Below are 22,933 nucleotides of genomic sequence, written 5' to 3' on the forward strand. Positions count from 1 at the left end.
GTAACTTGGCTCCCAGTAAAGAAATTATTCTTCGCAACTGAGCTATAAAGCTATATGTAAGGAGTGTGTCCCTCAGATTTCTATCAGAACTCTCACAAGAAATCTGTGTCTGTGCTAAGACAAACATTGCAGCTTCAGCACTGAAATATCTTGTTTGAGTTGTTCCAGTGCTGCTGTCATTCATAACAGTGTATCTTAGATTGTATTACAGCTGTTTTTCCAAACTGCTATTTTCAGATGTATTGAGCTCAAAACTTTCTCTGAGATGTGGTGAAATTGTCTCAATGCTGTGTGATGCTTGTATTATTCCTGAATGTTGTGGGTGAATTTTAAGTGTGAAATTAGTTTTTTTAAAAGGTACTTTAGTTCATTTTATATTTTGTCATTTATAACTTTCCCATTTTATAACGAACATTTTGAGAAATGAAGTGTGGTGGTAATCTTGCTTTATGTCTTTCTGCCCTCCTGGCCCTTGCAATAATATGTTTTTAGTAAGGAGCTTTTGTTTTTTTTTAAAACTATTATGTTTTATAAGTATATGTCATATTTAGTCTGCTAATGTATCTCTTCCAGCTGTGGTAGTCATCAGCTTTTCATTTGGGTGTTACCACCTTCTTCTTCAAGATCATACGTTTAACTCCACTCTTCATACACAGTGGCGTTGAGCCTGCTACTGTATCTGCTGCATGTGCATTGCAGTCTGTCCCCAAATTTAGCATATAACATCACTTACTGCTGTTTTTAGTTTTATATCAGCTTTGTTTATAGAAGTGACTTTTCCCAACAAAGATAACAAACAAACAGCTTATGAGCGCTCATAATAGGTAGAATCTGGAGGTCCCGCATGCACGCATACTGCTCAAAGGATTGTTCTGTCTAAAAAAGGCAGTATAAACAACTTATTAAGCTGCCTATTTGATAACACTCCCACCAGCTTTTTTTATCAAGGTCCTAGCGCAGATCTGCATGCAAACACTGGTCAGCATGCAGACAGGTTACAGTGGTTGAACTGGTTATTACAAATCATCTGAGCTATGGTAGTTCTCAGTGTGCTGTGAGCACTGCCACCACCCGTACTTCTTCCTTAACTGAAATTACAGTTTGAGATGGGAATGAAGTTAAATTTTGCATTTAGAAAGAGCTGAAATTGTCCATAGGAATACTAACCACAGCTCAAGTGGTAAGCTGATTGTCAGCCCGAGTCTTGTCCTGTTTCTGCCCCTGTTACTGGGATTTCTTCCATTGATACATGTTTATTTGACACAATTTGACTCCTCTATTCTTTGCCTAGGCAAATGTTTCAAATGCAGTGGTCAAGCAGTATTCCAGGTGCATGCACACGGCTGACCTTCTGTGTATGCCCACATCTATATTTCATTTATTTTTGCATATTAATGGTAGATCATAATCTTTTGTTTCTGTGTATTTCTTAGCAGATGTTAAGAGTAGTTTTTTACTAGCAGAGTTTTTAAATTGTAGGAAATTGTTCAACAGAACTAGGTAATCAAATATCAAGCCTAAGTAGCAACTTATTTATGCATAGGGCATAAATATTGACTAGTTTGATTAAACTGTTTTAACTGGACCACTTGTTTCCAGACGTGGTTGCACAACTGTTCTGTTTCTGGTAAGTCATTATAGCATCTGATGCCCTTTCATTTGGATGCAGAATTTATCTTTAACTGTAGTTAGAATGTATCAAAAGTGTCAGTTAAACTATGTGTGAAAAAATATTTTATATGCATCTACCATCCCAAAGCATACTTTTGGGAAAGCCATTTAAAGAATGTTTTGTGCATTGAATTATTTTTAGGGATAAAGGTTAGCAGGTGTGCATGTGTTTGAAAGGCTCAGAGCCAGTGTGTAATACATCTTCATGTCTTTATTAAAACCCAAAAACATACAGTATGAACACTTGTTAATTGCTAGTTGAGATGTTTCAGTCTGTCTGCATAACAAGAATTCCACATAGTTTCAATGACATGAACATACTTTCAAATGAGGATTGTGTTAAAAAGTTGTAATTTGTGAGCCCTCTGTTAACATTTAATGACCCTGTCAGGAGGATATGATTGATGCAATTAAGTTGTCTTGCTTGTGTGTTATATAATTGATATGGACTGAGAGTAAGATCCTAATTTAGAACATATGAATCTCTTGTCCTGTTGCATTCAGGAATGAAATTAAAGCGATTTATAAATGTCTGCTTTTAGTTAAAATATGGGGGAGGGAGGAGGAACATCTGCATGCCAAAGCATTTGCAGTGGAGTCAAGGATTTATATTCCATATTTCATATTTGGAACGCTTTTATCATATAGGATTAAATTTGCAGATCAAACTGATTTTAAAGGCAATATCAAAACATCTATTCTGCCTTTGGAAAGTAAGTGTATTTCTACAACGGTATTTTGAGGAAAAAATGGACACATTTTTTGATAACCAGTAAGTGGTCCACTACTCATTTTTTTGAGATCTTTTTAAATAAAAGAATTGGTATTCCAAGATTAAGCAGTTTACAAAATTATTTTTTCTCCTTCCCATCACCTCACTGCAGTTTTCTTCTCTCTTTCCCTGTTCCCCCACAAATGTTTTTTCATTTACCATAAAGTAACCAAAACTTTTTCTCTGGCCTGCTGAGCTTGTGAGCTACAACGGCAACTGTGGATTTGCTGCACGCTTAGAATTGGGAGACTTAAAACAGAGGTGCCGTGTATACACATAGTGCAACATTTGTTATACTTTTGCCTACTGCTATGATACTGTTCCTCCTAATATAAACATCCACCACATTAGAAAGAAAGAAAAAGTTTAAAAATGTGTGAATGCCAAATGATAATGACATGAAGAATACTACAGCAGGGAGCTGAAGTTGGCAAAGTTGCTATTTCACTATAGCAGTAGCAGACCTAGGCTAGTAATATATTTTTTGAAGAATGATGCGTTTTGCGTAATTTTTAATATAGACATTGTTACTTAAGGGTTACTTTGATTTTGGTATGGTGAAGATGCCCTCGACCTTGAAATTTCTCTGTTCATTTATATTGTAATTTTTTTCAAAGGAGTGACGCAAGTGGTTGTCCATGATGTATGACAGTAGTTAATATATGTATATGGCAATTTTTCTTTAACACAGGTGTTATGCTACTTTCCTTATGATAACTTGAGGTGCTGCCTGTTTATTAGGTGCTAACCATATCCTGGACTAAATAAACTTGAAGGTCAAAGGCCAAGGTGTTTATAGGTAGTAAAGTCGGAGGCTGATGTGCAAGATGTTTATCAGTACAGGATATGGTTCTTACCAAGTTAGGGGGAGCCACCCTCAAGATGTTTCTGTTTCTTAACAACTTATACATCTGTGCTTTCCTCAGTTTGGAGATGAGATTTTGATACTTTGAATGGATTTTAAATGGATTAAAACTTCATATGCCTCTACAATGCTTTTTTTATATGTAGAGTTTTATGTATAAACAATTATAACAGATTTCATTATCATAATTTCCATTCCTTTTGTCATTCAGTTTTTGTGCGAATGTATGCAAAGAACGAGTGATCACTTTGTGCAGAGTTAAAGAAAAGGAAGTTCTCTTTATTGCTGTTCTTTCTTATATCACCTCTGGACAGCAAACATAATTTCAAATTAACTGAAAGTTGAGTTACCTGTTGTTTTCTTCTGTTATTTGGACGCTGTAACGATAGGTGTAATGAAACTTGGGCAGAAGAGAAAGTTGGTATGTTTAGAAAACATAACTGAATTTCCAAACAAATAGATTGGGTAGCTTAGCTTTCTGTTTCACACCTCTTGGAAATGGTAAGGAGCTAAGGTCATGTAGCAGTAATAAACTGGAAGGGAAGTTCAGCAGTAAATGGGAATTAATGTTGCTGTTTCTTGCAGTTGTGTAAATATGCAACTCAGTGTAATCCCAATTCAAGATGCATGTAGCATACTATGTAAGTATTTCTACTGGAAATCTGTAGAGTATAAAATACCCTTGCCCTCTGATCATTGCTTTGAATAAAGGCAGGGATTTGCATATTGTGCTGCTGAGAAATAACTTTACATGCATCAGACCCCTGATATATGCAGATGCTTGCCTAAGGAACATTGCCAGCAATGCTGGTTCATTACGGGATGGTGCCCTGCTTCCTCCTTATCTGGGAGCTCTATTTTATATCACAGTATAGAAACTAGGAATACAAATTCATGTAAATAGCATGTGGGACTGGAAATTATTTATTTTTCTTGTCCTGGTGGTTTTTTTGTCTACGATCACAGTTTTAAAGTAGAACATATTTTTTTGGACTCTTGAGCTTTGTATCAATCATAAATAGATTTTCCAACAGGTCTTGGTACCTTGATGGGAGACTGCTGCTACTGATTACTTCAGTCTGCGTTGTTTTTCCTCTTGCGCTTCTTCCTAAAATTGGTGAGTAATTAAAGGAGAGAAGCGAGTATTATTCTACTTTAGTAGCAATTACAATTGAAGACTTTAAAAACTTAATGGGTTATTTATTTATTTTAACTGGCAGGGGGCTGGTGATGGTGGGGATTACTGAAGTCGTTGTAGTGTGTTCTGCCTTCCAGCCCTGCCTAGTTAACCTATTACTTGGGTTGCAGTAGTATTTTGTCTGCAATACTAAAATAAAATCTTTACAGCAGAACATTAAAGAGCTGCATTTACTTACAGCATGCCATTAGTGGTAAGCCAGTTCTAATTCTGCCCTACAAAACTACATAAATGATCTGTGACAGGCAGTTGGAATGTTGTTATTCTGAGTCCTAAGCCCCAGATACCAAGCACTGTAATAGAAAACATGCCTAAAATGTAAAGCTTTAGCTGTACATTAGGATCACTTTCCTTATAAATTCTCTTTTATTTTTACTGTTATTTTACAGGCTTTCTTGGCTACACAAGTAGTTTATCATTTTTCTTTATGGTGTACTTTGCTCTTGTGGTAAGTTAAAAATCTGTGCACAGCTTATCTATTTTTTTTCTTATTGTTTGAATGTTTTCATAAGTCTGTTTTGAAATGAATTGTGTTCCCCTCCCCCCTTAACTTTTTATGTGAAATTTGGAGTTTTCCTTAAGTTCAGTATGTGCTTGCTTGGACAGATTACATTTGTTTTGCTGAGGCATGGAAATGTATATGGACTTCCAAGCATGTGAAAAGATTTAAAATAATTATATTTTGGACTGGTAAATGTAACAATATTTTTGTTTTGCTGACGGTGCAGTGAAGGGAGCTGGCACATATACTTTTGTTTCCCTACTAGTAATGGAATGGAATTCTGTTTTCTTAGCTTCTAACTATTACTTACTGCAACTAGTGCAGAAGAAAATTTAATATACTCCAAATAAATTAAATTTACATGTATAATGGAGTGACAGAGTTCAAAAAAAGGCAAAGAAAACTAGAACTTCATTAAGGCATTTTACAAGATTCATTAATATGTCAATTGCCTTATTCTTCTTTCCCGCTGAAAGGAAAAGTTCTTTTCTCTGAGCCATATGGGGGTTTTTGACCCTGATGTTCACCCTCTCAAGGCCCCTGTGAGGTAGATGTTTCCAGATATCAAAAGTGAGACCTGCTAGGCAGATCTAAGAGGGAAAATGTGCCTTTAAGTTGCACTATTTTTCTTTTTACAGGGAAAAAGTGTGTTAATGCACATGTGTAATATGTAGTACAACCAAGCAACTCACACTCTGTCATCTAGGTATAGAAACAAGAATCTTATTTGAGAGCCTGGAAAAACGTTCCCCCCTCTCCCCTGTCATTCTGGCTTGCACCGACTTGCCTTTAATACCTGTTTTACAAAGGGATAAACAGTTGAAGGCAAGTTGAACAAACATGCCATCCAGGAGACCAAGGCAATCCATTAGGAACTAAACCATGTGATAAAACCAAACTTCAAAGCTGTCAAAACATCTCCCTAGGGTATCCCTGGAGAATTGCAGTGTTTGTAGGACCTTGGGAAGTATTCTTCCTAAGCTGAGCATTGAGGAGCAGCCACAGCCTCTCCAGAGCTAATGGAAATTCATTTGTAATATTTATAAATTACCTTAACTTTTGACCTCTCTCCTAAAATTTATCTTAAAAAAAAAAAAAAAAAAAGAGAAAGCACTAACGATAATGGTGAAATAGGCCTTTGGCTGAAGCTATTTGCAAGTGTTTTAAAACAAGTTCCTCTCCTGGATTTCAAAGGGAATGTGTGTGCATCTCTGAAGAAAGCTGTTGTAATGGGTGGATGCATTTGAAAACAATTTTGAGCTCAGAAAAGGCAAGTGTGTAAGCAATACTTGAGTGCAGACATGTCAAGCTGGGATGATTTAGGCTAGGGTGTAGTTTTGATTCTCTAACAAAAATGTAGGTAGAAAGTACAAATGAAGGAGTACACAGACTACTGGATTTCTTATGAAATGGTTAAATTTGTATGCTTACTCTTTGTTGTTAAGTGATGAAGCAGCAGCCACAGTAAATCTAATTGAGGTCAAAATTTTTAAAAGACGTTACGGATATTGAAAGAAAACTAACACGCTTCACAGAATATTTTCTCTGACTTCTTTAGGCAGTGGAACTCAAAGGCATTAACTGCAGTTTAGTTTTCATATCTAATAGCTTTGAAGTGGAGGATATGTGCTGTTGAAATGGTGTTTTAGTTTGCACAATGTTCATTTCTGTATCGCAGATATGTTTTAATTTGTTCCAGAAGAAAACTCTGTTAGCCATATGGAAGTAATACAATTATATTTTGCATATACAATAATTCTGTGCATTTTCAAGTGCATACCATCTGTTCAGCTTTTTGCCAGCAAGCTACAGTTTTAATACAGCCTGCAGAAAAGATAGGTACGACAGACAGCGTATGTCTTGGTCAGTATGGTCTGGTGAGTGCACTGAGCAAACGGTCCAGAGACTACTCTTTGTTCCCTGTGCTCTGCTGTGGGGCTTTGGCAGGTCACGTATCTCCTCTCTGTGCTTCAGTATCTTTTCCTTTAAAGTTAATGTACTGGTTGTAGTCCTCATTTGGAAAAAAGTGAAAACACTGAGATGAGCTGATCTGGGAGAAGAACAAATATATGTAACTATTAATTCAAAGCCAGATTCCATGAGGTCCTGAGCACTTTTGTTTCTGATTGTTGAATACTTTCCTGACTTGAGTCCTAAGTGAAAAGAAATTAAATGTGATTGTTAAACTTTTTTTTTATTGCCTCCCCTCTTGCTATATTGAATGTTGGTGAAGAGTAAAGACAGATTTTTCTTTTTTTGTGGAGACAGCCCTATTGGTAGCTTGTTCAACAAAGGTGTTAATGATTCCTGATGGTATTTTTCTAAATCTCTTGTTTACGTCCCCAGAACAAAATGTGATGCAGATTGGGAACCTGCCATATGTAATGAATGATGCTACGCACAGAGAGTCCCTCTTTGCTGAGTGCCGTCAGTACTGCTGCAATAAAGGGATTCCTGTTTTCCCTCTGCAGGATACGAAAAAGCAACATCACCGAGACTATTAGAAAATTTTGAGCCTCTAACTTTATTTTTCAGAAATGTTTTTGGTGTGGGTTTAAAATACCCTATTTCTACTAGAACCTCTCTTCAGGTTTTAGGTTTTTTTTCACTTAAAACCGAATGTTTGTTATGCTCAAAAGACAGTGTTTATATGAAACAGGCTTAAAGTTCCAGAGGAAGGTTGTGCCGCCTGCATGACTGCTCAGCTAACTAGGCTGTGCTGCCAACTTAAAAATCTCTTCCTGTTGGGGGGACCTCATCAGAAATACTTAGACTCCAATTGGAAACTCAAACAGATTTGAATAATTAAGCAGGTGGGCAAATGTAATTACAGATTTTAAATGCACCTAGTCTGTTTTAGTTTATCTCCTTTTATTTCCATTTCAATCTGCTCTTAATCTGTATTAATTTTATTCTAGAAAAATGTTCTTCAGCTTTTTAGGTTTGGCTTGTCTTGTCCTCCCTCTGCAATGTTTATATATATATATATATATCTTTGCTCTTTAGCTTGGAGGAAACCCTGCCCCCACCAGTGCCAAGCACACTTTACTTTCCCCAGAGCTTGCCCTTTAGCTTCATGCCCCTTTTCATTACTCAGGAAGCCTATTCCAACCTTAGCCAGAGTTCCCACAAAGCCTTCTACTTTGGAGCCGTCAGAGTGTCTCCTTTATTTCCCCTATCTGGGTGTCATTAAATATGCAGCGATCTCCTTGAAAAAATATTTGCCTTCTTGCTCAGCCTTATAAATGTCTTCAGCTAGCCAACAAGCCTGGGCTTCCTGGGGAGATAGCACAGCCATGCATTCATGGTTGTGGTACTACAGCAGCAGCAGTCTGCATCTGTGTCTCAGCTCGTAGCTTCTCGCTGCTTAGTGTGCAAGAAAGAGATGAAGCAGGGGTGACCCATGTGGCAGAGTCATGCATATGTACGATACAGGCCCAAGTTACATTTTAGTGTTCAGTCCTTTCCTCCTTCTCCCTTGCTTACTCTTTGGTTGAACTACTTGATGTACTACCAGCACGTTCTTGTGCCTTCTTACGCCCTTCCTCAGATGAGGTTGCCGTTCACATTGCACAGAGGGAGGCAGTTTAGCCAATCAGTAAGCAGGTAAGAACAGATCTCCTGGTATAAAGCAGTGCCAGTTTAGTGTCAGAAACATGGTTGGAGGATTTCCATTGAGAATCCTTTTTTACAAAGTTTGTAGACTGCTGTTGAGCAAGCTACTACTTAATTCCGTACCTTGAGTTGTCAGTTGTTCTTAGTCGTGCAATTTAAGACATGTGTTATTGCCACAATGGACTCAGCGTGCCATGTACCTGCAGTTTTCTTTCCCCACATTTTGTCCAGAGGTAGCATTTGTTTGCTTCTCCTGGTGCTGGTGACAAGAGGGAGCATCTAATCCTCATCCTCTGGGAAACACCACTTGGCTGCAAGCAAAAAGTAGTTCCCTGAGCCAGGAGAAGCGCTCTCTTCCATGTTATTCTTCTCGTGAATCTGAGTCTTTAATTAAGTTTTTAGTTATTTGCTCTAGGCTTCAAAAGAACTATAACCTCTAAAGCCAGGCAACTACAATAGGAAATTAATTAGGGTGAGGAGAGCAATGCAACTATCATTTTAAACTAGGCTCCTGAAAAAGGAGGTAACATTTCTTATTTTGATTTCCCTTTGATTTTCAGCCCTGTTACTTGGCAGTCCCTAAACCAGCAGGGTGTAGCTAAAGCCCCAATGACATTCTGGGACAATAATTGCATTTATTGTTTTTCCTTTGCTTTCTAGTCCAAACCATATGTTTCTGCCTTTTAAGATTAGCCCTAGGCTCTGCTCTATCTCTGTTAAGGGCTTGTCTACTTAAGGAAAGAGCCTGGGATAGCTAACACAGCAGCTATTCTGTACGGGAGGCAGTTAGTGTGGAGCATGGAAAGAGTGAATGGGGACTGCTGGTTGTATTTCAGTTAATGTCAGAGCTCATTTCAGTCCATCACGTCCAGATAGGCACACCATAAGGCTGCCAGCTGTGCGTGGTGAGCAGCTGTATGGAATGGCACTGACAAGTTTTTCTGTCAAGTCTCCTTCTTGTGGCCTAACTATCTACCAGTCAAGCCTGTTAATTTACTATGGGCGTAGCTCCCTGCTTTGTATACCAACAGTCTGATATTTTAGCTACGTATATCTAAACTTAAACTTATTTTTAGGGTATCACTCATATATTAAATATGCTGTCTTTGCAGATTATGATAAAAAAATGGTCGATCCCTTGTCCTCTACCTCTAAATAGTGCCATAGAGACTTTTCAGGTAAAGTGCATGCTGTTTTGAAGGTCTTCTAATTTTGTTTGTAGCTGTAATGCTTTTTTTACATTAACACTTTCAGAATTACTTGTAATTTAAATTCTTTCTTTTCTTAATCATCACTAAAAAGTTTCAGGTCTGTGGTTTGGGCTTATTCTTTCATTATGCCATTTTTTTGCACGTATGTCTTACAGGTTTCAAATTCTACTGGGGATTGTAAAGCAAAGCTCTTTCATCTTTCAAAAGAGGTAATCTCTATTAACAATACGCAAACTTAAAGGGAGTGATGGTTTGTAAAGAATTGGGGTTTAAACTCTATCCAGGGTAAGCTATTCTTCTGTAAAACTAGTTATAGGCTGCTGAAATATTTCCTATACCTGCTGCCAACTGTTATCCAGTCTCACTTTTTCTTTTTTTATACAAAGGCTGGCTGTCCAAGTTAGCATTTATGAAAACATTTTGCAAATATGACCGAAGTATAAAGTATAACAGATGCAGTGGCGGTCAGCCTCATGATGCAGCCGGATCAAGCCAACTTAATATACCCTCAGGTGGAAGTCAGTGCTACTTGGCTGTATGCACCCTTTTAGTTCTTTGCAAGGTAGAACAGGTTTCCTGGGATTGCCTGGACCTAACCTTAGTTTTTTCTTACCTGAAGCTAATTCTTCAGGCCTAATGCAATCTTGTGCATTTCACTGGATGCCAGCTCTGGTATTTGTTGATTAATGTGGCGTTTAAATCATGTCACCACCCATCAGGGCTTGCCGGAGAGGAAGCATCATGTAGAACTCTAGTCTCTGTGGGGTGAAGAGGAAGGGAAAAAGGGAAGAATAAATCTGGGATAGGCCTGTAGCGTAGTGGAATTTGAGAGGGACACAGTTGGTTGCATTTGTCTGAAAGAACAAAATGCACCCCCACCCTCCTAAGAAAAAAGGGGCGGGGGGTGGGGGGGAACCTTGGGCAATGCAAACATGAGACAAATGTTATCTGTAGATCAAAGACGTTGTTTTGCTTTGACCAGAAACATCTACCGTGAGATTCTGGCCTTTTGTCTGGCCTTTTGTGCTTTGAAGAATCTTGGGACTCATCTCTACTTCTTTTTCCATTTTAATTTTATCAGTAGAAAGTGGCGTATTTTTACCAGTATGGGCCTGATTATGTCAGCATAGAAGTGTTTGTTACAGTTCAGCTTATTCCACTTGGCAATTGAAGTAGGCTATACTAGATGATTCATCTCTTCTATTACAAGTTTTTGGAATAATATAGCTCTAATTGTTTGGTTGCAACTTTAATTCTATAACTGTCTTAAAACTTTAGATGCCAAAGCATGTTATATTTTCTGGGTGCTGTATCCAAATTTTTGTGATGAAGTAATAAGACAATAGTGAAATCAGGGTGAAGGAATCAGTAATTTGACAGGTAGCTATGGACATTAGAATTTAGAAAACTTCTTAGAAAATTTCATGAACGATACACTAACTGGGGCAAATCATGCTTTTTTTTATGTAAGTACTTGGCCTCAATAGAGCTAAAAAAGACTCTTTCAGTCATTGGCTTATAGACCATATGACCTCTGCTGATCACGAAATAGTAAGCTATGACCACCATTTGAAAAGATACTAGTTGAAAAGGTCCATTTTTTGTGAGATGATTCAGAGACACCATTCTGTGTTGTGGAGATTCATCTCGAAGCGTTAATGTGGAAAGATTTCCACTGACTTCCAATGCTTGAACTGAATTCTGAATTCTTCCAGATATTTTTCCAACTATCTGTAATAACAAACAACCTACAAGATGTTTTTCTTCTCTTTTTAGAGTGCTTATGCAATACCAACTATGGCCTTTTCTTTTCTCTGCCATACCTCAGTCTTACCCATCTATTGTGAGCTCCAAAGGTAATGTATGAAAACACATGCAATATTAAAATATAATTATAATATTTCTGTAATATATTCCCTAAATTAATCTTGAATAATTTTTATTTTCAAGTCAGTGCCATCAAACAATGCGCGCTAAGTATCTTTCATGTTTTTGGGTAATGTACAGTTTTAGCCTGTACTGGCTTTTCCTCTCTTACAGGAGAGAAAAGTAGCAAATATGGTTCCATCATCAATGTCAGTACATTGTCCTGGCCTGGACAATCTGGAGAAAAAAGGTCATTTGCTAAGGTACTTACTAGTTAATTTTTATTGCTGTAACTGAATCTGCATTTGGCCACGACTGATTCAGTGGGGTTTTTTGACCCAGATTCTGTTCCTGGCTCTGGATATATATCATGCTGTATAAATCAAAATTTTGATTTAAAAATTACTCTGGTATGTCTAAATTACCTACAAGATGGGGACAATGTTATTTGTCTGCATGAAAAGTGCCCTTTAATTACCAGATTTAAAATACTTTTTAAAACCCTAAATGTTAACTGACAGCACAGACCTCAGCAAATACTCTGTGGCCATAAATTAAAAGGATGCTTTGTTATGAAAGGCAAGCGGCTATTTTATTTTTTTAAAATGTAGATTGCATTGTGTTTAATAGTCTACAATACAGATTAAGCAACACTAATTTTCTGGGTTTTTTGTGTTTTAGTCCATCCAAAAGCAGAATGCAGAATGTAACTGTCACAGGAATTGGTCTGAGTTTCCTAATTTACTTTGTGTCTGCTCTGTTTGGGTACCTGACATTTTATGGTAAGTATATTCTTCAAGTGTTCTTTAGAATGAAGGCTAATAATAAATGATAAATTCATTCTGTCTGGAGTACTTCAGGCTTGCTTGTGCATTGATACACTTGAATCCTCAGAAATCTTGTTCCTGTGAAGACTTAAGACTATGCCTAACACTGCAAAATATTACAGTCTCACGGACTTCTCAATGTGTGATGTAGCTAAACTTTGCAGGGTTTATGCCCTAAAATGCTATACAGACAAGATACTGGTCTCTAAACTGTAGCTGATGGTTTGTTGATGTTCTCTAATGCTATGTAATTAATGATTGCCACTATGTGTTGGACTGTATAATATGACAGGACCAGAGGTAACTTGATCATAGGAAATTCCACCTAAACATGAGGAGGAACATCTTTACTTTGAGGGTGGCAGAGCACTGGAACAAGCTTCCCAGAGAGGCTGTGGAGTCTCCTTCTCTGGACATACTCAAAACTCGCCTGGACGCATTCCTGTGCAGTCTGCTGTAGGTGAACCTGCTGTGGCAGGGGGATTGGACTAGAAGATCTCCAGAGGTCCCTTCCAACCCCTATCATTCTGTGATTCTGCAATATTTTCACTTAAAAGCTGGGAATGGGTTTATCATGGTCTATGAGAAGTCTTGAGATCTGATAATAGTCTGCTTGTCCAACAAGTTTGAAAGGTCTGTTCTAAGGCTGTATCTTCTAGCAACGTTTATCACTTAACCCTGTGATATCCCAGCACATTTGTAGTCTCTAAGTGGCACCGAGGCTGTTGCCTTTTATCAGGGGAATTTGACCCACAGCAAGCTAGCTCTAATGTTAGGGAAGCATGAGGGTTTGCAGCATGTTTTCCCTGTCCGATACAGCTTGGGTTCAAAGCATCTATGGCTTCTTTGTTTTGTTTTTGTATTTTTACAAATTAATTGGAACTAACACTAGCTATTTAACTAGAGATCTGCTGGAAGTGGAAAAAAATTTTTCCATGAATCATCCAATTTAGGAAAGATTTATTTTAAAGGATTGCACAAAGTGTCTTCTTCATGATGTTTTTGTTTATGTGTAGCGTAAAGACAAACTAGAGGACTTCAGAAAAAAATTGACAAGGAACATAAGAAAATTAGAAGGTCTGAATCAAAGAAAGCACCCATCTAGTTTTGTGTCTTCACTTGAGTGGAGGACAATGCAAAAGACTAGGGAGGGATTTAAAAATTTAAAAGGATAAGCTTTGAGTTGGGCTTCCTAGCACATGCTTCCGATCTTCAGTAATTTGTGTTGCATGCAGTTCCTGAGGCAGAGGTGGTATCTGTTTGATACATGAACTGAACCAAGAAATGCACATTTCTTAGAGATGTTGTCGACATAGTGCTTGATGAAGTAAATATACCTTTTTATTTACCAAACAGAAAAGTGGGGTATGACACTTGCCCTACTAAATTCTACAGACATCTTTCATTTTCATTTGCTGTAGAGTTTACATGGCTGTGTGCTTCCGTACTAATTTAATAACTCTGCATTTGGATCTGGGTACAGTTTTTTAGTTGACTTTGTCTGATATTCTTGCATTTCTCAAATGCACAGAAAGATTTCAGAACCCTTATCTACATAGTAGCTTTTTTTAAAAGTCCATTGTAACCTTGGCAGAAGTAGGTGAGTGTCTATTTCATACAGCAGTTTTAGTATCCTGTCATACAACGTCACCGTGTGATGCCTTTTCTAAGAAGTGTCATTTGGCTCTCTGTATCCTGCTGTAAATTTGTGTTATGGTGTGTTTCGCTCATGTAGCGCGCACTGTCAAATTGAGTCACCTTTACTTGGTGATCTAACTGTCTTCTGGAGTAGTTTCATACAAATGCCGTCGCATAAATGCATCACAGTCATCTATGAGGATTCTTCTAATGTATTCTGAAAACTCACCCTTTTTATGAGATGATCAGATGCTAACCTGTGTTGATGGGAATGAATAAAAATTCTTACAAGAGACAGTAAGACAAAAGATTAGGATTTCCTCTCCTTTCAGAGTGTTTTATCTTCCTTGATCGTGGGGTTGAGATAGTGTCTGACAAAGCACCAAGAACACTGGCTTTCAGCAGCTAATGATTCCAGATTTCTAGGGAATTTTGCACCTTTTTTCCCCAAGTATAAGCGTATGTCTGACCATACCTGTCTGAAAACATTCCCTTGACACTCAGAATCCTTTGAAAAATTATACGGGGGATCATGAAACCCCTAACAGCATATAGGCCATTATTACTATTTCCTAACTATCTCCATGTGGTTTATAGGAAAATATAATTTTGAGTGCCACTCTGAGAGTCTGAGAGATTCAGCAGGCAGTGTGGGATAACCATCTGTCTCCAGATGAGATCTCGACAAGAAGTAAAAAGAAAAAAAAAAAGGGGGAAAAAGAAAAACAGTAGTAGTCCTAGAAACCATCCCAGTTCCTGTTACCTTCACTGTCATGATTTCTTTGGGACAAGACCTTGTCTTGACCGTAGTCTTCTAGTCTCTTTCACTGGGAACATTTCTGGTTTTCTGCAAGCCTGACTTCTTTTAGTAACTCTTAGACTCAAGAGCCTAAAACACTGGCACCAACAGTGGATGTCTGTAAGAGATTATTTTTTTTCCCCCCTTGCAAGCTTCTCCTTTTTTTACTTTCTGGTTGCCTTGTTTAATTAACTTAATTCTTTAAATAGAGAGAATCTGTTCCCTGTTCCTAAAACACCAGTCTGAGAAAATGTAAAACATTTTATTTTAAATTGAAAACAAAAAAAGCGTTCCCTCTTTGAAATGAGACATGCTTCATCTTTCTGTGGTTCAGATGGTTTATTCTGTTTTCTGTGAATTTGAAACTTGATATGGCAACTGGACTTTGGTGGAAATTTTGGTCCATTCTGAAGTCCAAAAAAGCATAGAGTCAGGGTATGCCAAAAAAAAGAGTCAGGGTAGCAGACCACTTTCAGGGCTCTCACTTTTGCTGTTAACTTAGTGAAACTTTTCACCTTAAAAGGACAAAAGTCAAAGGTGAAGGATTCCTCACTGATGCATCACTTTTTGCCCCACTTCTGCCTTGAGTAGTACAAAAGTAACCCTTATGATGGTGTATCCATGGTGTACGGTACTAGAGTAATTCCACAATAGAGTCAGTTTTGCAAAGCTAGATATGCATGTGGTGGAGAGCACACGAGATTCTTACTGCTGAAGAAAACAGAGCTGTCGTTTGGAAGTGTTTGGCCTGGTTGGCTGCGTTGCCAGTGCAGTTCTCTGTTATCCCCTGGGTACTGTAAGAATCCAAACGGAGAGCCTTCAGGTGTCCTTGTGTTGCACTTGGCTACTCATTTGGCATAGGGAAAAATAAGTCTCAATTGTCAATAGTTTGTTGGGTTTTTTTTTAATAAGAAATATCTTTTAGAAGTATAACTGATGCTAGTTATCCTTCTTCATGTCATCCAGCAATATATTGCGAACTATAGCCAGTAAAAGCACATACACTAGCATAGTTTTGAACATTTCTTTCTTCCTTTAAATTAGAATTGCAGCTTTTCTTTCAAATCATATTTTGCCTTGCATATCACTTAATGTTTCTGGGAAAAAAAAAGGAAATGCAATTCAGCCAGTTTATCAAAATTAATTTGTTTCTGGCTTCTAGTTGAACCAAAAGAATCTAGTGTTGACTGTTTCAGCCTCATAGAACAAGTTTTACAGTACTGTATCCTTGGCTTCATGTCACATCATCTTTCTTTTTAATGCTTTCTCCTTCATGTTTGTATCTTCTCTTTAGGTAGTTTTGGCTTCAGCAGAGGCTCTACAGAGACTTGCCTCCTGAGGTTTTTTCAGTTTTCTCGAGATTATGTATCCTAGTGTATCAGTAATGCCAAAGTGATGCCTATCTGCATCCCCCCTCCACTCCGCATTAGTCACAAGCAAATTGATCAATTTGAACGTAAGCTTAATACGCGTTGCTAATTATCTTAGTTCTCAAATGATTAACACAGCAATTAATATTTCTGGTTTTCAGACAAAGTGGACTCCGAATTGTTACAAGGTTACAGCAGGTACCTGCCACATGATACTGTCATCATGACTGTTAAAGTAGCCATACTGTTTGCTGTGCTTTTGACAGTCCCTCTAATCCATTTCCCAGTAAGTACTCCTAAACGTTTTGAAGTTGGCATAAGCAATGGTAACATTAATGCTTTGCAGACTGCAATATTTGAGACACATCTAGTCTTGTGTATCTTATTCACTTGTCAAGTGATTGATCAAAGACCACATATTTGCATATGTTCCATGAGAGCTCCAAAATAACAACTAACCACTAAGCTAATTTGTGCTCGAGACACATTTCAGATTAAAACTAGCCCACAGCATTGTTTTTGATTTAGAGAATTCAGAACTTCTAAAGTTTATTTAGTTTGATTCCCCCCCCTCCTCTTAAATTGAGTTTTGCTGACTTCGTTTTTCCTTTCCACATGCACGCACCCACACACAAACACACTTATACTTGAAAACTCAATTTGGTAGTAGATTAAAAACACATATTGACCTGTTTCACCAAAATACCATGGTAGAACTGAAAATTCATTCAGTTAGGACCAAAAAAAATTCTGCATGCAAAACTATGTAAATAGGAGTAGTGTATAGATTACGTATCAGTTGGCAACATGCCGACGTTTGCTACCAAGCATGCTCGAAGAGAGAATTATCTCCCAGACCACCTTTTGTCCCTGCAAAAAAGGAGTACTTCCTTAAGACTAATGGCCACGTGATAAATACTGCTTTAATACAAAAATAAACCCTCTGCTACAGAAAGACAAAACATTTAAATATTACTAAATTTTTTGCATTTTGATTTCTAATATGTTCTTTCATGTCTGGAATGATGTCATTCTTAAGTTTATGAAATCGAGATAAGATTAAAATATATGTATATGTGTGTATTTACCCATGCAATATTTCTCTTCATATTACGTAGGCAAGGAAAGCTGTATTGATGGTATTTTTCTCGCATCTTCCTGTGTCGTGGATTTGCCATATCCTTGTCACTTTAACACTGAATACAATTGTTGTTTTGTTTGCAATGTACGTGCCAGACATTAAAAATGTATTCGGAGTAGTTGGTAAGTTGTTGTGGTTGTTGGTTTTGTTTGTTTGGGTTTTTTTTAACTTTTCTTCAAAAAATTCAGTATTATGATAAGCTAATATACTTCAATCTTTCTCTAAGTAAAATCTTACTTTCTGTTTTTTAAAGGTTCAACCACATCAACGTGTTTGCTTTTTGTATATCCTGGACTATTTTATCTTAAACTTAGCAGAGAAGACTTTTTATCACCACAGAAACTTGGGGTATGCTTTTTTTTCATATGTGCTAGTTATATTTAAACAGGCTCATTTTAGATGCATCTTAATACACTGTAGAGCATGTAATCCAAGGGGCAAAGTTCTTGTTTTTATTGCAGTTCACAAAATCTGTGAGCATTTTCTTTTATCCTTCATGATAGCTCTTTCTGAAACAACTTCTTCAAAAGAGATTTTTGACTAGCAGTATGTCCATATGCCCGACTGTCGATATGAATACATGCTTTTCCCTATAGTTTTCAGATGCTGACTTTTAATCCAATTTTTCCTCAGTTTTTACGCATTACTCTGATGTTGTCTGGGCAGCTGGGACAAAGCCAAACTGCATTTAAGTGAAAGAGTGTTTATGCTTGTTTTCTGTGTAAAAACATCTTTTTTTTTTTTCCCCTCTTCCTTTTTTTTCTCCTTTCATTATTTCTCTTTTGGTGTAGTAGGTTAAGTTCTAGTTGGAATTTGTACAGCAGCCTGCGTTTTGCACTGTAACTGTTTGTCTTCATTTTAACCAACGCTCAGCAAAGCAACTTCATGACAGTGGCTAAAATGCTGACAGACTGTTTATACATAGTCCTCCTGCCATTCTTATGATTCATAGGGCTGTTCTTATATTGACAGAATAGGGAATCTGAAACAAAATCTGATAATGATGCGTTCTGACCATTTAAAGTCTTGACTAGTTCCAAAAGATGGAAATTATAGCCTTGTTATAAATCAGCAAGCTACTGTCACTTGAACTGTAGTTTTATTATCATCTGGTTATTAAAAAATGTAAAGAATCCATTGTAACTTTAATTATATTTTGAGTAAAATACAAATTCAGTTTGTTAATTCGTTCAGAGTTGTAAAGGGCAAATGATTTTTTTTTTTTTTTTTGCAGACAGACAGTGTGAGCAAGCAAACCAGACTGCTCTGAGAGTTCTCGATGCAACTATCCCAGAGCAGGCTTAGTTTAGTTTCCCCCTAAGCAGATACCTTGTGTTTGAAGACTGAGTAATTTGAAACATTAAAGATTATTTTAGAAGACACTATTTAAACCTGTTCTTACATGTTTTTTTCATCATTAGTTATAAGCCTTAGAAATGTAAAATGCTTCCTTCAGTAAAACATTAATTTTTGCTTTTCTTTCTTCACAGGCATGTGCATTGGTTATTTTTGGCATTTGTGTTGGCCTTCTCAGTTTAGTTCTAATAATTTTCAATTGGATTGATCAATAACAGCCTATTGTCACTGCCTGAACTGAGCTTCAGAAGGACAGCAAGAACCAGAGATGTGTCATAACTACTGAAATGAATGCTGGACATCCTAAAGAAAACACTGACCAAAGCTGTCTATGGAAGAAATAATGCTCTATTTCACTGCATTTGTGATGCTCCTTCTTTGCTCTGGAGTCACTCTCTTCACTTATTGGACAATTAAGTCATTGCCATTCTAAAATATTAGTTTTTAATGATGTAATCATGACAGGTAAAAAGGTCTCTTGGAATTTCTGCAATGCAAAAATGGTTTAGTGCACATGGTGAACAAAAGCAGAACCTTGAAATAACTTCTCTTTTAAAGTCAATGGGATGGTTAGATATTACATCAATCATGATGCGCATATCGTGGTATGTGCATTTAGGATAATGCACACATTATCCTAAACCGTGAAAGACTTCTGTTGCTTGAGTAATTTCCAAAATTTCAACCAGTTCATACCAAGAACTTCCTGATTCCTAATGTTGACCCTAATTTATCCTAACATGGATCCAGAAACCAGCTGCCTCAGCCCAGTTTAATGGGCACATCATGATAATATTTGTTAATGTTTTTTTAAACACAGTTTTTATACCTCAGTATACTTGAATCATACTGAAGTAATTTTTAAACTAGAAGGCTTTGCCCATCTAGCATAATAGCTTTTAGTAGCATTAGGAAGTATTTCCATTTTGCAGTTAATAATAGACATTTTTCAATTGATATCTGCCTTTGAATATTATTCAGTGTACCTCAGTATTCCTCCCAGTGAAAGACTTTTTTCTTTTTCTCTCTTATTCCCATTTTTACAAGTGTTTCATATTTGAAATAAGAGTGTTTCTGTATTTTATGTACTGTTGTGTGTCAGAGAAGGTTTGGGCTTGAAAGGTGGAATTCTGCCTCTGTTGAAGACAAAGGATATTTTACGTTACCTAATTTTACCTTAGATCTCTAAACTTCCATGTACCCTTTTATAATTCCTTCCTTTTTTCCTAAATGAAATGTGAATGCAGTTTTCAACACCAGCTGGGCTCTGTTAAATATGACATTGAGTGCCCACCACAAAAGTTCCTCATATTAGTAGAATGAAAGCAGTGGCTGATATCCTGGTAAGGTTTTTAGAATTTGTTTCTATCAGATGAGATCTGATGTCTTTAAAATAGCCTAATCTCTTCAGAGACTTTATGCCCTAAGGAATCTAAGCCTCCACAGAAATGGCTTGTGTAAAGTTAAGAAATTAGACCTCAGCCTCAAATGGCAAGAGTTAGAGAGTGGGAAAGTTCTTCATTATTTCCAGATGCAATATTTCTTTTAATTTAGCTTAGCACTTTTACATCTGAGAAGTGGAATAAGACACAAGTGAAACGTAGCAAAGTAATACCTTTATGTGGTATGAAAGCAGCTAGCAAGTGACATTTAAATAAATTTTTCTATGCATAAAGTGCACAGTCAGCAAGTTAGTTGACTATTGCTAGAAAGTCCTGCTGAGACAGTTCTGTTAATAGGTTGACTTATATTTTATCAGTTGAGAGGGGAGAGGCCCAGAGCCTGGCATTTCTAACTTCTTAGCAGTGGGTCTGTGCTATTAACCTGTTTAATTATGTCACACTGGATTTGGAAAATGCTGATTGATGTGTCAACTTTAACATAACTCTGATTGAATGTGCTTGATCCTCACCTGTCTAATAGGGAGGAACAGCAAATAGCAGAGTTGGAATCACCACCTCTATTCCTGAGCTGGCAAACTAGGATTTCTCTGACTTCAGTGCCAACAGATGACTCTGCTCTCTCAGGATCCATAAGATACTTTTCACTTTTGATAGATGGCCTGAAGGCACCCAGGTGGTGCAGCTTGGTACTGCTTCAGGAATGCTTTTTGCCTGGGGAATATTCTTCTACCTAGGAGTTTAATACAGAAATAGACATGTGTGGTGATGCCTGGGAACTAACTCAGAAGTTTTGGTAGGATCCCCACTCTGCAGGAACTGGTACGCTATCTTCTGGAAAAGACTGCCATTATTTTTATCATGAAGTTTCCAGCAGAGGTTTCATGGCACAAAGTGGGCCATCTAATAGTTTGTCAGTACCAGAAACAGCATGTCCACTCTTGGCCAGAAGTTCACAACTACTTCTGTGGCACTGGCAGTGGCTCCTGGTCAGCATGTTTAAGTAGCAGAAAACCACCGTGATCGGGAGATGTGACACATTATCTGGCAAAAAAATTAACTAAGTGAACTCACTTAGGGGACAAGAAAAGTGTGTGTGTGGGGGGGGTGGTAGAAGTGGGACCGCCTTATTGAGCAGCAGCAGCCGTTAGATAGCACATTTTTCTCATAAAACCTCAGGCTTTGCCTAGCAGTTTTGCCTCAGCAGGTTGAAGTGTGGGTGTGCACGTATGGGATGCCTCTAACTTGAGAGGTCTCTGGCCTCCTTTGATCAAGGGGTCGATCAGACTTTCTCAGCATTGTGGGAGTGTTAATGGTGGAGGCTCTCCATCTTGCCTTTATTCTTGCAGTTCTCCCAGGTTTTTTAGCTCTTGATGTAGCCACCTTCCTGCCTGTGACTACCCTCTAATAGCTGTGTTTCATAGGCTTCGTTATACTGTAGGGGTTCAGCCACTCAGGGTATCATCTCTGGCAGTAGTGTAAAAAACCAAATACATACCTTATGAAAGTGTACCTTGAGAAAGCAGTGACAGCTGTACATCAGGAAGTGATTTTCTATCTGACTGAACCAAAACTTTTTAGGAAAACAGACCTTCCATTCATGTTAATGAACTGTAGGGTTTTTTCAGACACTAGAATTTAGGAGGAATATTAATTAGAAATTTTATGGAAATTGTTTCTCATTGTCATATGCTCTTGTAGCATACTATTGAGTAATACTCGTAATCACTGCAATCACTTTATTTTAAACTCTAATCAAGATTTAATACTGAAGACTTAGATTATCTGTGAAGGCGCAGAAAGTTGGCAAAGTTTTGCTAAGCTTTTGCTCTTTCCTCCTCCCCGTGAGAAAGCTGAGTCTTGCCCTCCACTGTAATGCTCTGTTTGTACGCATCATCTTAAAAAATGTGACTGAGAAAATACCTGAAATACAGTGTTAATTTTACAGTTGATTCCTGTAATGCTATGGAAATCACTACATTATTGTTCTTAATCCCTGAGTATTTTCCTACCTAGCCTGGCTATTCGCTAACTATCCTAATAGGTAAACTTTGAAATAATGAATACCAGCGTACGAAGTTAATACTTGGTGAGGATGAATGGGAGCAATTCACACCTCTGCTGGAGATCTATTATTACATTTTGGCTGCAGTGTGGAAAGGATAGCAGCACAGGGGGCTACAGAATGTGTGTTACCTTTCATCTGAAAAAGAAATACTGCTACTGCATAACTTAAAATATGGGGGGGGGGGGGCAGAAAGAGGAAGAACTTCTATTTCCAAATTTAGAAAAAGGTGTGAGCATTTTCCACAATGAAAAAGCAGAGTAAGGACGCTATTTTTATTCTTTGTGTCTCCCACAGACTGTTCCGTTTGTTGTGTATCTGTAAAGGTTTCACTACAACTGTGCACTAGCATGAATTTTTTGAGTGAAACAGGCTTCCAATCGCGAACTCTCTGCTCACTCACATGTTGCTAAATATATTTTTTCTTTTTTCTTGTGTACAGATTTTTTTTCCCTGAATTTCCAGATTTATAGATTTCAGTGGTTCTGCTTTATTACCTGTTGTTAGCATTTTCTTTTCTGAGGACTTGACAGGAATGGATGAAGGGACCCGCAGCATTTCTGAACTCACTTGGCAAGGTTGCCTTTCCCCAGCTGAACGAGAACAATGTAAGAAATTAAAATTAATTGGTAGCCTT

At 37.5% G+C, this 22,933-nt stretch overlaps 1 protein-coding gene across 1 annotated transcript in view; it reads left to right on the forward strand.

Annotated features, from left to right (window-relative positions):
• The window catches only part of SLC38A6 (solute carrier family 38 member 6), a 43,390-nt gene extending 20,913 nt beyond the window's left edge, over positions 1-22,477 (forward strand). Inside the window, exons 7-16 of the mRNA XM_059819391.1 lie at positions 4,343-4,425; positions 4,896-4,954; positions 9,736-9,801; positions 9,990-10,043; positions 11,611-11,690; positions 12,382-12,482; positions 16,496-16,620; positions 17,453-17,597; positions 17,729-17,823; positions 18,966-22,477. Coding sequence (XP_059675374.1) covers positions 4,343-4,425; positions 4,896-4,954; positions 9,736-9,801; positions 9,990-10,043; positions 11,611-11,690; positions 12,382-12,482; positions 16,496-16,620; positions 17,453-17,597; positions 17,729-17,823; positions 18,966-19,046 — 889 coding nt within the window. The 3' untranslated portion in view covers positions 19,047-22,477. The remainder of the gene's footprint in view (positions 1-4,342; positions 4,426-4,895; positions 4,955-9,735; positions 9,802-9,989; positions 10,044-11,610; positions 11,691-12,381; positions 12,483-16,495; positions 16,621-17,452; positions 17,598-17,728; positions 17,824-18,965) is intronic.
• Positions 22,478-22,933: the final 456 nt, after the last annotated feature.

Source organism: Gavia stellata, chromosome 7, assembly GCF_030936135.1.
Source record: "Gavia stellata isolate bGavSte3 chromosome 7, bGavSte3.hap2, whole genome shotgun sequence".
NCBI classification, from domain to species: Eukaryota; Metazoa; Chordata; class Aves; order Gaviiformes; family Gaviidae; genus Gavia; species Gavia stellata.